The sequence below is a fragment of the Myotis nattereri genome (genome assembly GCF_964212035.1).
Source record: "Myotis nattereri genome assembly, chromosome: 5".
Lineage (NCBI taxonomy): Eukaryota > Metazoa > Chordata > Mammalia > Chiroptera > Vespertilionidae > Myotis > Myotis nattereri.
This window is the reverse complement of record NC_138080.1, coordinates 56722212-56734974: the sequence shown is the minus strand read 5'-3', so window position 1 is coordinate 56734974 and position 12763 is coordinate 56722212. Positions and strand designations below refer to the sequence as shown.

At 45.1% G+C, this 12763-nt stretch overlaps 1 protein-coding gene across 1 annotated transcript in view; it reads right to left on the bottom strand.

Annotated features, from left to right (window-relative positions):
• NR3C2 (nuclear receptor subfamily 3 group C member 2) overlaps positions 1 to 12763 on the bottom strand; it is a 284982-nt gene that overhangs the window by 36006 nt on the left and 236213 nt on the right. Inside the window, exons 5-6 of the mRNA XM_081090950.1 lie at positions 11459 to 11809; positions 10122 to 10266 (exon numbers count right to left, since the gene is read on the bottom strand). Of these exons, the coding sequence (XP_080947076.1) occupies positions 10122 to 10266; positions 11459 to 11809 (496 nt within the window). The remainder of the gene's footprint in view (positions 1 to 10121; positions 10267 to 11458; positions 11810 to 12763) is intronic.

Below are 12763 nucleotides of genomic sequence, written 5' to 3'. Positions count from 1 at the left end.
AATCAACTGGGTCCTAGGAAACATCTCCGGGCACCATACTCTGGGTGAAAGGTAGTTTCTTTTGTTTGAGACACTCTGAAAGCTGACAAATCATCTGCCTTAAAAAATTATGATGTTCAACTCGATTAATTTATTAGAGATTGGCCACGTGTCCTTTCTTATTACTGATTCTGAACATCTGTCACAGAGCAGATTTTGTTCAGGACATTCTGAACATCTACATCATTCATGACTGCGTGGAATGAGTACCACACCACCAGGCCACTCCACCAGCAGGGACACCTGTTTCCCGTAAAGCGTCAGCACAGAAACACGCTACACACGCACATGAAATGACATGAGCACAATGCGTAGTCCAAGGGTAGCCTGAGCGCCTTCTCTTCTCCACCCGCTTGTAGGTTACTAGTCAAGGCAGCGAGGGGCATGGCTGACATTTTGTAAACGTCTATTTTTCATTCTGTGAACTTCTGAACTTCCTGTAAGCAGATGGCACTGGAGACCAAAGTTCTTGAGCATGCTAACTGAAATTAAAAATATGCTAATATTAGCCACCCTAAGCCTTTAAAGGTAACATACGATCTTAAACTGGTTTTGACTTTTATTCAAAATGAAAAATAGCTCCCTTGTTATTCCAATACAGTTATATATGGTTTAGATTGCTCCTTCCTATTTGCTTTGCTTTAATTTCATACTCTACTGGCAACTAACCAGCTTCATTAATGACTTAGGGTATTTCTCAGGTACACTACAATGCAAGACATATTATCATACAGCAGCCTTCCTGAAGTGAAACTTGAAAACAACTCCACAAAGAATGAATCCTTTTCATTAAGTTCACATGCTAAGCCCTAAAAACATTGTAGGGTAAACCCACCGTAGGGACTTGCTTCTGACCCTCACGCTAGGAAAAGTCCTCATTAACAAGCCGAAAGTCGTCTCTGAGTGCCAATTGCGTAGAAAGCCTTTTGCTGGCTATTCTGAAAAAATTTAAATGTATACTTTCTGTGCTCTCAGAGTTTATGGTCTATCGGGAGTGAAATGTACATAAAACACAGAAAGCACCAAACAACTGATATTAAAAAATAAAGTTTGGGAGGAAAAGTCCCTCGTGACTGAATGGAGAAGCAGCAAAGGAAGCGTGAGGAGAGAATACACAGTGGGGGAGGACAGGACCAGGGAAGAGAAATGCTCATCTGTCCAGCACAGAGTTTATGCAGCAGGAAATAATGTTGAAAACAGCATTTTGAAATTAATCAGTTCGTCAAAGCACTTACTAATGCCAGACGGTATCCTAGATGTTGGTGACGCAAAGGTGAGCCAGACAGGCCAGGTCCTGCCCCTGTCCCTGCCTCCAGTGGACATTACGGGAGCAGGAGACCTACCCCACAAAGGAAATAAGCCCTGATGCCACGGGGAAGAACCGGGCAGAGGGGCCTGCTCAGGTCTGGTGGCCAGGCAAAAGCTGATGGATACGGAATATCTGGGGCTGAGACAAGATGGTGAGAAAAGCCGTCCTCCTGCACAGAGCAAACACCAAATGTCAGGGCTGAGTCAAGAATGAGCTTGGATGCTTTAGAGCACCAGGAGGTTGGTGTAGCTATACACCTCGCTCGCCCTCAGAGAATACATCCACACCCCACCTCACCACGGGAAATGCCACTTTCTTGCAGGTATATACAGCCACCACAGGGACGAAGGCGTACTGCCTAAAGCCGTGGGCCTTGGGGACACAGCCGTGCATTTCTTCACAAAGCTGCCTCCACTTTCCCACTGTCCCGGGCACCCACCCTCCGTGGGGTGTGAGCTCCATGTTGCGGTCACTGTGATATTCCCAGTGCTTGGATCAGTGCTTAGTAGACTCAAGTTAGTTGAATGAACAACTGAATGAATAACATGTGTCCCCATCTCCCTCGAGAGGTCCTGCATGAGAGGCAGGGGTTGGCAAAAAAGAAAGCGGGTCAGGAAATGAGTTAGGACGTCTGCCTGTGGTTCTGGTGTTAAACTAACCCCGCTCTCCTCAGGGTTATCTTCCCCAGGTACGGACACCCCCTGTCCCTGGCACCCTCATTTCCGGACCTGTCCTTGAAGTGTGCCCAATTCACCGAGAATGTCCCTGCTCTCAATTCCTCTGCTGGAAATGTCTGGAAGGATCTTCTTACTACAACTCTACTTCTTACCGTTACGCTAGGTTCATTGAAGAATAAAATACTATTGGGAGGAGAAGGGGGGTTACACAATAGTCACGGGGATGTAAATGGCATAGGGACTACAGGCAGTAATAATGCTGTAATAACTGGTGTGGTGTCCGGCGGGTACTAGACTTACTGGGGGAATCACTTCATATGCGATGTAAATGTCTAACCACTATGCTGTACACCTGAAACTAAAATAATCTTGAATGTCAACTAGAATTGAAAATTTTTAAAAAAGAAAATAGCTCTTATTTTGGGGGGACTGTACCTACCTCTCCTCGGCCCCATACACACTGAGCGAATGACTGTTTCTGGTTTGCAGCTTATCAGGTCTCCTCAGGCCACACTGCACCTTCCCCAGGGCCCACCGTGGCCTCCTTCAGGTGACAGGTGTCCTCTGCACCCCACCTCTGTGTAAGAGAATTCCACTCTGCAATGCTTCTGCCATTTCCTACTAGTGTCACTGTTTCTGTTAATTCAGGACTCTCAAACTCCACCATCTGCTTGGCCAGGCAAAGCAGCAGGCAGCAGTGGGAGCCATGGTGGGTGGTGGGTCGGTCTGCACAGGCGCCCTTCAGGGGAGCTGCTTCTCCCGTCCAACAAGCACAATGCTCACACTTTCTGCTGCAGACCCAGCCCTCCAGCTGCTGGTACAGGGCCTGGGCTTTCATTGGGTCCAAGGCAGAGATAAGGTACAGAACAGACTTGTTTTCTTTTAAAGTTTATCCCCTGGTAGTAAACCAGAAGTAAAAAAAAAAAATCCAACAAGGGGCATCTCAGTGATGGGAGAAGAGGTGTGTGTGACAGAGAGGGAAGAGGGAAGAAGGAGGAGGGGAGTTGGAGGAGGAGGGAGCAAGTGACGCAGGGGAAGGGAAAGGGAGTAGGCCAGAGACTAGAAACAATAAAGAGCAGGGTCCCAGGGAGCCGATGGGAAGAAATCCTACTGGAACGAAGCAGAAAGGGAATAGAGGAGGGAAAGAGAGGCTGGGGCAGTGAAGGGGAAGCTGGCCCAGGCTCCATCCCTCGTCCTCGTCCCTCTCATCAGAACTACTGTCCCTCACCTGTCACTGGCCCTGACTCTGGCCTTGACCCTGGCCCTCCCTCTGGCCTTGACCTTGACCTTGGCCCTGGCCTTGCCTCTGGCCTTGACCTTGGCCCTGGCCCTGACTCTGGCCTTGACCTTGGCTCTGGCTCTGCGGGAGGAAGAGTCCAGGCACAGAAGTCCCCCCTATGTCAGGAATACCAATGCCCAGCCTCGGGACGGAATGCACAGCATGCCACAGTGGACCTCCAACCACGCTTAGCCCCCCACGAGGACGCTCAGATCCCCCCTGAACCATGCAACACAGCCTTGGAACATGCAGCCTGCAGAACAGCCAGGCCACCAGGAGCTGGGGGACCCTAGACACAGAGGGGCCTTCAGGGCACCGTCCTGCGGGCAGAGCTGGGTGCAGGGGAGTTCTGAGGACGACTGGGCTCCGACAGCACAGAGAGCCCGTGCTGGGCACCCAACAGGGATGGACCGCACTCCAGGACACATGACCTGAGACGACCGACTGCGTCTCACGTGGCTTTTCTATGGTGCCGCCATCGCAGAGTCAGCACTTGGTCCCGAGGATGGTGTGGGCTGACTTCCCCTCCCCTCCTGCAGCCACATCAGAGCGCTCGCAGGGAGGGTCTGAAAGGGACACCAAGACTTACACCTTCTCTACTTTACCAACAACCTGTGAGGCAGAACAAGGAAAGGTTCAGAGCCACGGAGCACTGAAAGGTCACCCAAAACACATTTCTCATTGGGCTACAACTTGAGACAATACAAATCTGCTCTTAACCACACTTTAATTCTGAAGTACTGGCTGAGTCTCCAAAGAGAGTGCAGACCAAACCTTCATTTCAGAAGTTAATAAAAAACATCCTAAAGAAATTTCATTACAGGCTTAAATGGGAGTTTACATATGTGTATTGAGTTGGTAAGAAAGGTGAATACTTGCAGTGATCAGGTACAATATATGAAAAGCTGTTTTAAGGTAAAAATGGAATAATTAATCATTTAATATATATTTGAAAAGTTTTGAGTAATAAGAAAAGTTCTATGCTAATTTAAAGGACTAACTCATATCTTCACCCCAATGTTTAATAAAAAGTTAGAAAGAACGTTTTCCTTAATTATTCCCTACTCCCTGCCTTTCCTCCAGATCCAACGCTGCTGGTGCACAGCTGGAAGGGGAGGTTGCAGAACGACTGCCTTTTGAAGTTCTGTCCACTGTTTTAAACACAGTAGTGCCTCCGTTCATGAAACCCCATGTCACAATTCTTTACTCTAAACTTCATCCTCATCATGAGAAAGGATAATTTAGAAATCCCCTTCTAGACTGATTAACAGACTATTTGGTTCATTTGTTCAATAATTCATTTATTCTGCAAATATTTACAGCTTACGTACTGTGCCTTGGACACAGTGTAGGTGCTGGAAATGAAAAACGATGAGACTGAGTCTGTGACTTCAATGAGAAAGTGCCACCTAGACAAGGGTGGGTGGGGGATACAGACACCTAAAAAAGAGCCATCACTGCAGGTGAGAGGTGGTCTCAACAGTAGAGGGTTGGTGGAGAGCGGAGAGGACCACAGCAGCGGGTCCTACCCTCCCCGGAATGGCACGCGTGACTCCCCTGCCCAGAATGCCAGGTCGCTTCCTGCACTTTGGTGGAAGGGTGCAGCAGTGCAGGCACTGCCAGGGGAAAGCAGAGGGCATATTCAGCAGGGACGAATGTGCAAGGTGCTGGCAGGCAATGAGTGGGCGTGCTTCCAGACTTCCAGTTCACATCTCCCTGGGGCTACAATGGCATTTAATCTCAGGGAGATGTGGGATTCCTTCTTTAGACTCTACTGCAAAATATGTTCAAATTTGTACCTTTGGCCTGGACCTCTATTTAACTTTCTGATTTGTATAAATAACTGCCTCTTTAATATTTCCTCTTGGATACTGTTTCAAAGATTATTCAACCCTCACATGTCCAAATCTGGCCTCCCTTACTCTTCCCTTCTAAACCCTGGTCCTCTGTCCTTGTTCCCTAGTCCAGGGAGTCACACCAACCAAATCCTACATGGCACTTAAGGCACAGACCTGGAAGTCATCCTAGACATTGACTTCTTCCTCCCCTCCAAACCCCACCAGAATCCAACCACTGGCAACTGCTGGTGCTTTTGGCTTTCAACACCTGTTCACATCTCTCCATGTCCATCATTACAATGTCTTTCATTCAGGCCCTCCCTGCCACAGGGCCTATGCACATGCTGGTGCCTCAGCCTAAATCAGCTCTCCTCTTCTTATACTTCCTTCACCTGATTGACACTAATTTAGTCCAGGGAAACCTTTCCTGACTAGATCAACACCTCCCATGAACTGCTTGCCCTCAAAGCAATTTTCCTTTTGATACTTATCACAATAATAACTCTGGGATCCTTTAGATAATTTCTTTTTCCCTACTAGACTGTTATGTTCCATGAGACAGGAATTATATATTTTTTCCCCAGTATTCTAAAACCGCTGCTTCGAACACTGAATACATGCAGGATGAAGCATGCATCCACATTCAGACTTTAGTTGCAGGACATTCTCTGTAACTTAGTAGTTTCCCTAAAAAATACAGGGTCTGTGATAGCACCCTGTAATAGAGCTACCGCATCAAGCTCAACTTGCCTAAAAGGCTTTATGCCATCCCCAAATGTTTCCTGGGAGTAGCCTTCCCCCTTCCCAGTCCTTTGAAAAAGACACAGCTCCACCCTTTTCTTTCTAGTTGAGAGAAAGCTTACAGAAGTCTAGGTTCAAGTTGAGGTCAATGGTTTTCAGAAAAAGAAACAAACTTTTCATTCAAATATTATGTGATTTCATAACATTTAAACTACTTATAACATTAGAATGCAACTTTTGTTGTTGGTTCCATTTTATCTCTATTACTATTTTCTAGAACAGATAAATGCATAAAGAACTTACATGACCTTTCCTTTTTCTTTTTTTGGTTTATTATTCCTTATTTTCCAAACTCTTTATTGACATTAATTCTCCCAGGCTTCAAATATAAGGTGCTTGACCCTAAGTTTCATTTGTTAAGAAGGATTCTTACAATTTTGCACTTTGTTTGGAACCTGTAAAGTTGAATGTTTGCACACAATTAAAAATTAATTGATGACAACATAGGCAACAAAGGAGAAAAAAGATAAAATGGACTTCATTAAAATTAAAAACTTCAATTTTAAAAGTGCATTAAAAGATATTATACCAAGAAAGTGAAAAGACAACCCACAGAATGGGAAAAATTTACAAATCACATATCTGCTAAGGGTTTAATACCCGGAATATGTAAAGAGCTCCTACAACTCAAGAACAAAAGGCAAGCAACCTGATAAAAAATGGGCAAAGGACTTGAATGACATTTCTCTAAAGAAGCCATACAAATGGCTAATTAAGCACATGAAAGGTTCCCAACATTAGGGAAATGCAAATCAAAACCACAAGGAGATGCCACTTCATACCTACTAAGACATATGTCAGACAGACAAAGCAAGCACACTAAGATATCACTTGTCTGTGGAACCTAAAAAGCCAAACTTGCAAAAACAGAGTAAAATGGTGGTCTGGTCAGGGGTTAGGGGTAGGGGAAGGGAGATGCTGTTTAAACGCACAAACTTTCAACTAGTAGACAAGTTCTACAGATCTGATGCACAGTATAGTGAATACAAACAATGGTATTATAACCATTAAACTTGCTAAGAGACCAGATTTTATTTGTTCCCACCACAAATAAGGAAATGATGATTATCTGACATGATAAAGGTGCTAGAGGCACAATGGCAATCATATTACAACTAGAGGCCTGGTGCATGAATTTGTGCACCAGTGGGGTCCCTCAGGTTGGCCTGCAGTATCGGGCCAAAACAAGCACTCCGACATCCTGAGGGGTCCAGGATTGTGAAAGGGTGCAGGCCAGGCCAATGGACCCCACTGGTGCACGATCGGGGCCGGGGAGGGACACAGGAGGTTGGCCAGTCGGGGAGGGACCACTGCGGGAGGGCTCCAGGGCATGTCTGGCCCATTTCGCTCAGTCCTGATCAGTCGGACCCCAGCAGCAAGCTAACCTACCAGTTGGAGCATCTGCCCCCCCTGGTGGTCAGTGCACATCATGGTGACTGATCGACTGGTAGACTGGCCCCTGGTGGTCAGTGCACGTTATAGTGACTGGTTGAGCAACCTTAGCATATTACACTTTTGATTGGTTGAATGGTCGACTGGACACTTAGCATATTAGGCTTTCATTATATAGGATATGTAAATGTATCAAATCAACATGCTATACACTTTAAATCTACATGATGTTATATATGGAGTATATTTTAAACTCTCCCCAACACTTCTAACCTACTATAGCTATTTAAAAACAAAACAAAAGAGAAAATAAGTGCTGGCAGGGATGTGGTGAATTTGGAACTCTTGTTACTCTCATTACATTACCAGAAAAGGGAAAAGGTGCAACTGCTGTGAAAAACAGTTGTGTGGCTCCTCAAAAGTTAGAATCGCTATGTGACCCAGCAGTTCCACTCATGGGTACATACCCAGAAGAAATGACAGCAGGGATTCAAACACATACTTATACGCCGATGTGGATAGCAGCAAAATTCACAGTAGCCAAAGGGGAAAACAACCCAAATGTCCATCAACAGATGAAAGAGTAAACAAAATGTGGGTAAGTCTCTCTATCTGGTGAAAATAAATAAGGTCTTATGTTCTAGGAGGTGGCAGCAAAGACTGAATTAGCGAGCACTGAACTGCTCCTCCTACAGGAGCATGAGGCTCTCAAGAGCCGCTGGCTCTAACATTTTCATCAACTGACCTATACCTACTCCCGTTTTATGTGTATCTCTGTTAGAGACACCTTAGTGACACATACTGTTGTTTCATTAACTTTGAACTCACGGCCAACAGCACAGAAACAAGCTTATTTAGAGCCTGCATTTTCTCCTTAAGGCGCATTACAGCCACTTGCCCTCAGGAACCCTAGACTTCAGCACGTGCTTGGGAGTCACGTTAAACAGGAAATCACCAACAAAAAGCCCAACAGTGCCAACCTATGGCACTAAGTAGACCACGAGAAGGACACTTGCTTACAACACGAAGGCTGACATGGGACACAGTCTCAGCTGAAACACACAGGCCGGGCTGCAGAAACGCACTGCCTCTGTGCAGGCCTGCGAACAGCCCCGAGAGTGCTGCAAGGGTGGACAGATAAAGGTAGAAAGAGGCCAATCCACAAGTGCAAAACCTGTTATCACCGAGGACCCACTGTATCCACATACAACGCAATCATATTCAGCCGTTAATGAAATCCTGATACATACTCCAATAAGGTGAGTCAGAAGCAAAATGACACACCTCGTCTGATGCAATACCTAGAACAGGCCAATTCACAGACTAGCGGTTATCAGGGCTTTGGGGTCGGGGGAATGTGCAGTTACTGCTCCCTGGGATCAGAGTTTCTGTTAAGGACGATGAAAAAGGACTGGAGACGGACAGTGGGGAGGGCTGTACAGCAATGTGAATGCAATTAGCACCCCTGCACTGTACACTTAAAATAATTAAAATGGAAATTCTGTTACATATATTTTATGACAAAAATGTATGTGCTAAATAAAATTAAATGGATCACTTTAATCGCCTGTAGAAAAGAAATGGAGACCCACTGGATGACACCAACAGCCTCTTGCCCTCACTTCTTTTTAAAGAAAATACCCTCCTTACTATGTTTTTCTTTGGCTTATAAGCCATATTTTAAAACAGGCTTATTATTTAGTAATATCAACTAATTACTGAGGACAACAAGTAAATTAAAGTGTGCACGTCAGTTTGGCCGCACTTCATGCTTTTGGTGAAAATTTATGCAGTAATAGAATTATTCTTTGTAACTGCCAAGAGAAGGGTCACCTTGAGAGGCAACAACTGCCGTTCCGGATTTATCTTGGGATACTGGTGCCTGCAGGTCACCGTACTCGGGTGAACCAGTCCTCCCAGGTAAATAGTGCTGGTGCCATTTCAGCATCTTGGCACTCTGTGTCCACTTTTAATCTCTTCCATTGCTTTTGTTTCTTTGATCATCAATCTATTTCTCATCTGCTTCCTTCCCCACTGAACACCCCTATTTTCATATCTCCAGGGAGAGCCATCTGTTGGAATATGGCTGTGGTTCACCTCATCACTCCAACGTTCCAGTTTATTTTCTGTATCTCTTGACCCAACAAATACAAAGAAGCAGTGCTGGAGAGGCACAGAGGAAATGCGCGCATGTGGAACACAAACAGCATTAACAGGCAAACTTAAAACACAGGAAGGAATTCACGGTCAAAGGAAAACCAACCGCAATTCTTTCAGTCTTTGAAAGTGCATCACAAAACTAACAGTTTGGCTTCTCTTATGACTGCAAAGAAGAATAAATATAATTGTCATGAAAACACCCCAAGCGTCTGTGCAGCCTTAACAGAAGAACCACTACATGAATGTACACAGAAGTAGGTGCTTCCACACTCATACTTCCTAGAAATTAGACAGTCTGAGTGTAGATACCAAAAGCGGCTGTTTTCTATTAATTGTGGCTTTGTACCAGTCAAGCTTTTGGAGCCAACTGGATCATCTTTCTTTTGGGACAATTCCCACATACTATTATGTGAGATTTATATATACTGATTTATACATATGCAGGCATGTGCACGATGATTTGGTAAAGAGTAATTTTTAAATTCTCAAATGATAGCTTTTTTTAACTCTTAAAAATTGCAAGCAGCAGTGGATTCCTTCACAAACATACATCTGTTTAGAAATCATAAAGACATAAGAAATAACGCTGCAGTCTGCTTTATGAAGGCTAATTAACAGGTACTCACTCATTAAAGACCAGGTCTGGTGCGAAATAGAGAAATTGGCTGTTCGTGTGTTTGTACGACCTCCAGCTCAAGGCGAACGAGGATAGACACATCCAGGAATACTGGATGAGGGTGATTTGGTCCTCAAGAGGCAAGTTTTTAAATCCTGAAGAACAGAACGATTAAACACAGAAATACACTTAGCATTTGAGTACATTCCAGGAAGAAGCTTCTTAAGTTAACCTCCCAACAGCCACCTTCCTCTAAGATTCCAATCAATGTCACAGTCATTTACAGAATACCCACCCTGGGCTTGGCCCTGTTTAACACCTCATTTCAATTCACTCTAAATTCTCAATGAGGGTGAATAGCCAGGGCCAATAAGACTGGGGAATTCAGGGCGTTTCGCTGGATGATGGTCTAAAACCCTTGGTTAGCCTGGAAGACTCTGTATTAACCTGTAAAACATCTCTATCCTACTCCCAGCTAATAATATGAACATATTGGGTAATTTAATAGCATCAGCTACTGTGTTATCTGCAATTATGTAGCTTTTACTCTTCATGAGTTTGCAGTGGTTGAACAAGCATTATTCCTTGCTTCCCATAGTCTGGGATAACCCCGGACTTCAACAAAGTTCTGAAGTTGGATAAGCACTCTTGGCACCTGTCCCCTGTCCCACAGGCCTCCTTTCTGGGTCTCAAGCCTTCTTCTGTTCCTTTTCCCAGACCCTGCATTCCCAGGGACATTAGGCTCCTCTTCAAAAAATCCGTCACCGAGCTTTCCCCAGTCTGCATTCCTATGGCTGTTGGTTGGCCACAGGTCCTTTAACAAACTGCTTTGGGTAACTGTACTGGGCTGTTAAGGTATCAATTCTAAGTGATGTTTCTGTAAATTAATGGGGACCTTATTCATAAAATCCTGTGGCATAAAAAATGACTAAAGTAGGAATTTCAAGGACAATTTAAAGGGTGCTAGAGGTAAGATGTTATTTTTTGAAAGGACATATTTTTAGGGGCTCCTACAACTTAATAGACAGGTCTTGGTGTACTTGGTCTCTGGTTAGATCAGCCTTGGTTACAAGCTGCTAGTAACAGGCTGTTCTGCTTTCACGACCATTTCTCTGGGATGACATGGCCATTGCCTGTTACCAAGAGAACCTTCAACTCTAACTGCTCCGCAGAAGTGAGCACACTAACCAGAATTCCGCGACGCACTCGATTCATCTGATAATTTTACAATTTGCTCCCAGGATTTAAGAGAAAGCCAACTCTGATCACTCAGTTGGATGTGGTGAAAGAGGTTGCCCTGCCCTGTCCAGTTCAGGACACAGACCATGGAAGGAGAGGCAAGCCTACCTGGAATTACCTTTGCCCACTTCACGACCTGAATCATCTGCTTGCCCGCGAGGCGGTTCAGCGTGGAGAGCAGGCTCTCGGCGGTGTCCGGTTTGGAGCTGTCGTAGCCGGCATACACAATTTCGGGCTCGATGCTTTCTAGGATCATCCCAGGAGAGGGTGTGAGTGCGCGTGAGATTGTGGAGAGCTGAGGGACCAGCGCCGTGTTGACAGAGGGCTCTTTTGCAGGGGCGATGTAGGTCGTCCCTTCCTCAGGGCTCTGGGGCGGTGGGGGTGGTGGCGGGGGCTGTTGCTGCTGTGACTGCTCCTCATGAATCCCTTTTAACTTTCCCAACTTCTTTGACTTCCGGGCTGTATAAAAATCATAAGTGATGAGAGCAAATTAAAATTACGATAGGGATATACACCATATGAGGTAAATTATAATCAAACTGATTTATATAGAGTGGGGCAAAAGAAGGTTTACAATTATTCGTGTGGAAAATAAAGGGATCCTTAATAAATAATAATACAAGATCTGCTTTGTGTACTGGCAACTGTAACCTACATCTGCCCCACCTTTCATTGGTTAAAACATGCCTTTCCTCTAAAGGTGACTTACGATACTAACAGAAAGAGTAGCTTTTAAAATATTTTTGGAATACCATGTCCCAATGCTTTATATAAATGAACCAATTTAATGACTTTATAAATAGGCACTATTCTTAGTCTCATTTTATAGTGAAGAAACCGAGACCAAAAGGGTTATGAGATCTGCCTAAGATCACACAGCAAGTGTATGTAAAACAGAGACACAAGTTCAGAGGAAAAAGTCATTTCGTGGGTTAATAAATGACATGCCTCAGCTAAGCCTTCCATACGTCGGTAATTCCCACTTCTTATCCACTGAAGAGTTGCCAGCAAGCACCAGGATGGCCTGCCTGAGCTTGTTATCCTCGTGCTGTCCCTGCCCCCTCTGACTAGGAGTTTCTTTCTTTTTTTTTTTTTAATATATTTTATTGACTTTTTACAGAGAGGAAGGAAGAGAGAGAGTTAGAAACATCGATGAGAGAGAAACATCGATCAGCTGCCTCCTGCACATCTCCCACTGGGGATATGCCCGCAACCCAGGCACATGCCCTTGACTGGAATCGAACCCGGGACCTTTCAGTCCGCAGGCCAACGCTCCATCCACTGAGCCAAACCGGTTTCGGCGACTAGGAGTTTCTTTGGTGCTGCTTCCTCTCCCTGTTGTGGCCCCTGCACAATCACCTGCTTATGCAGAGTGGTTATTTTGTGCAAATGCTGCCAGCCCAGCATCCCCAG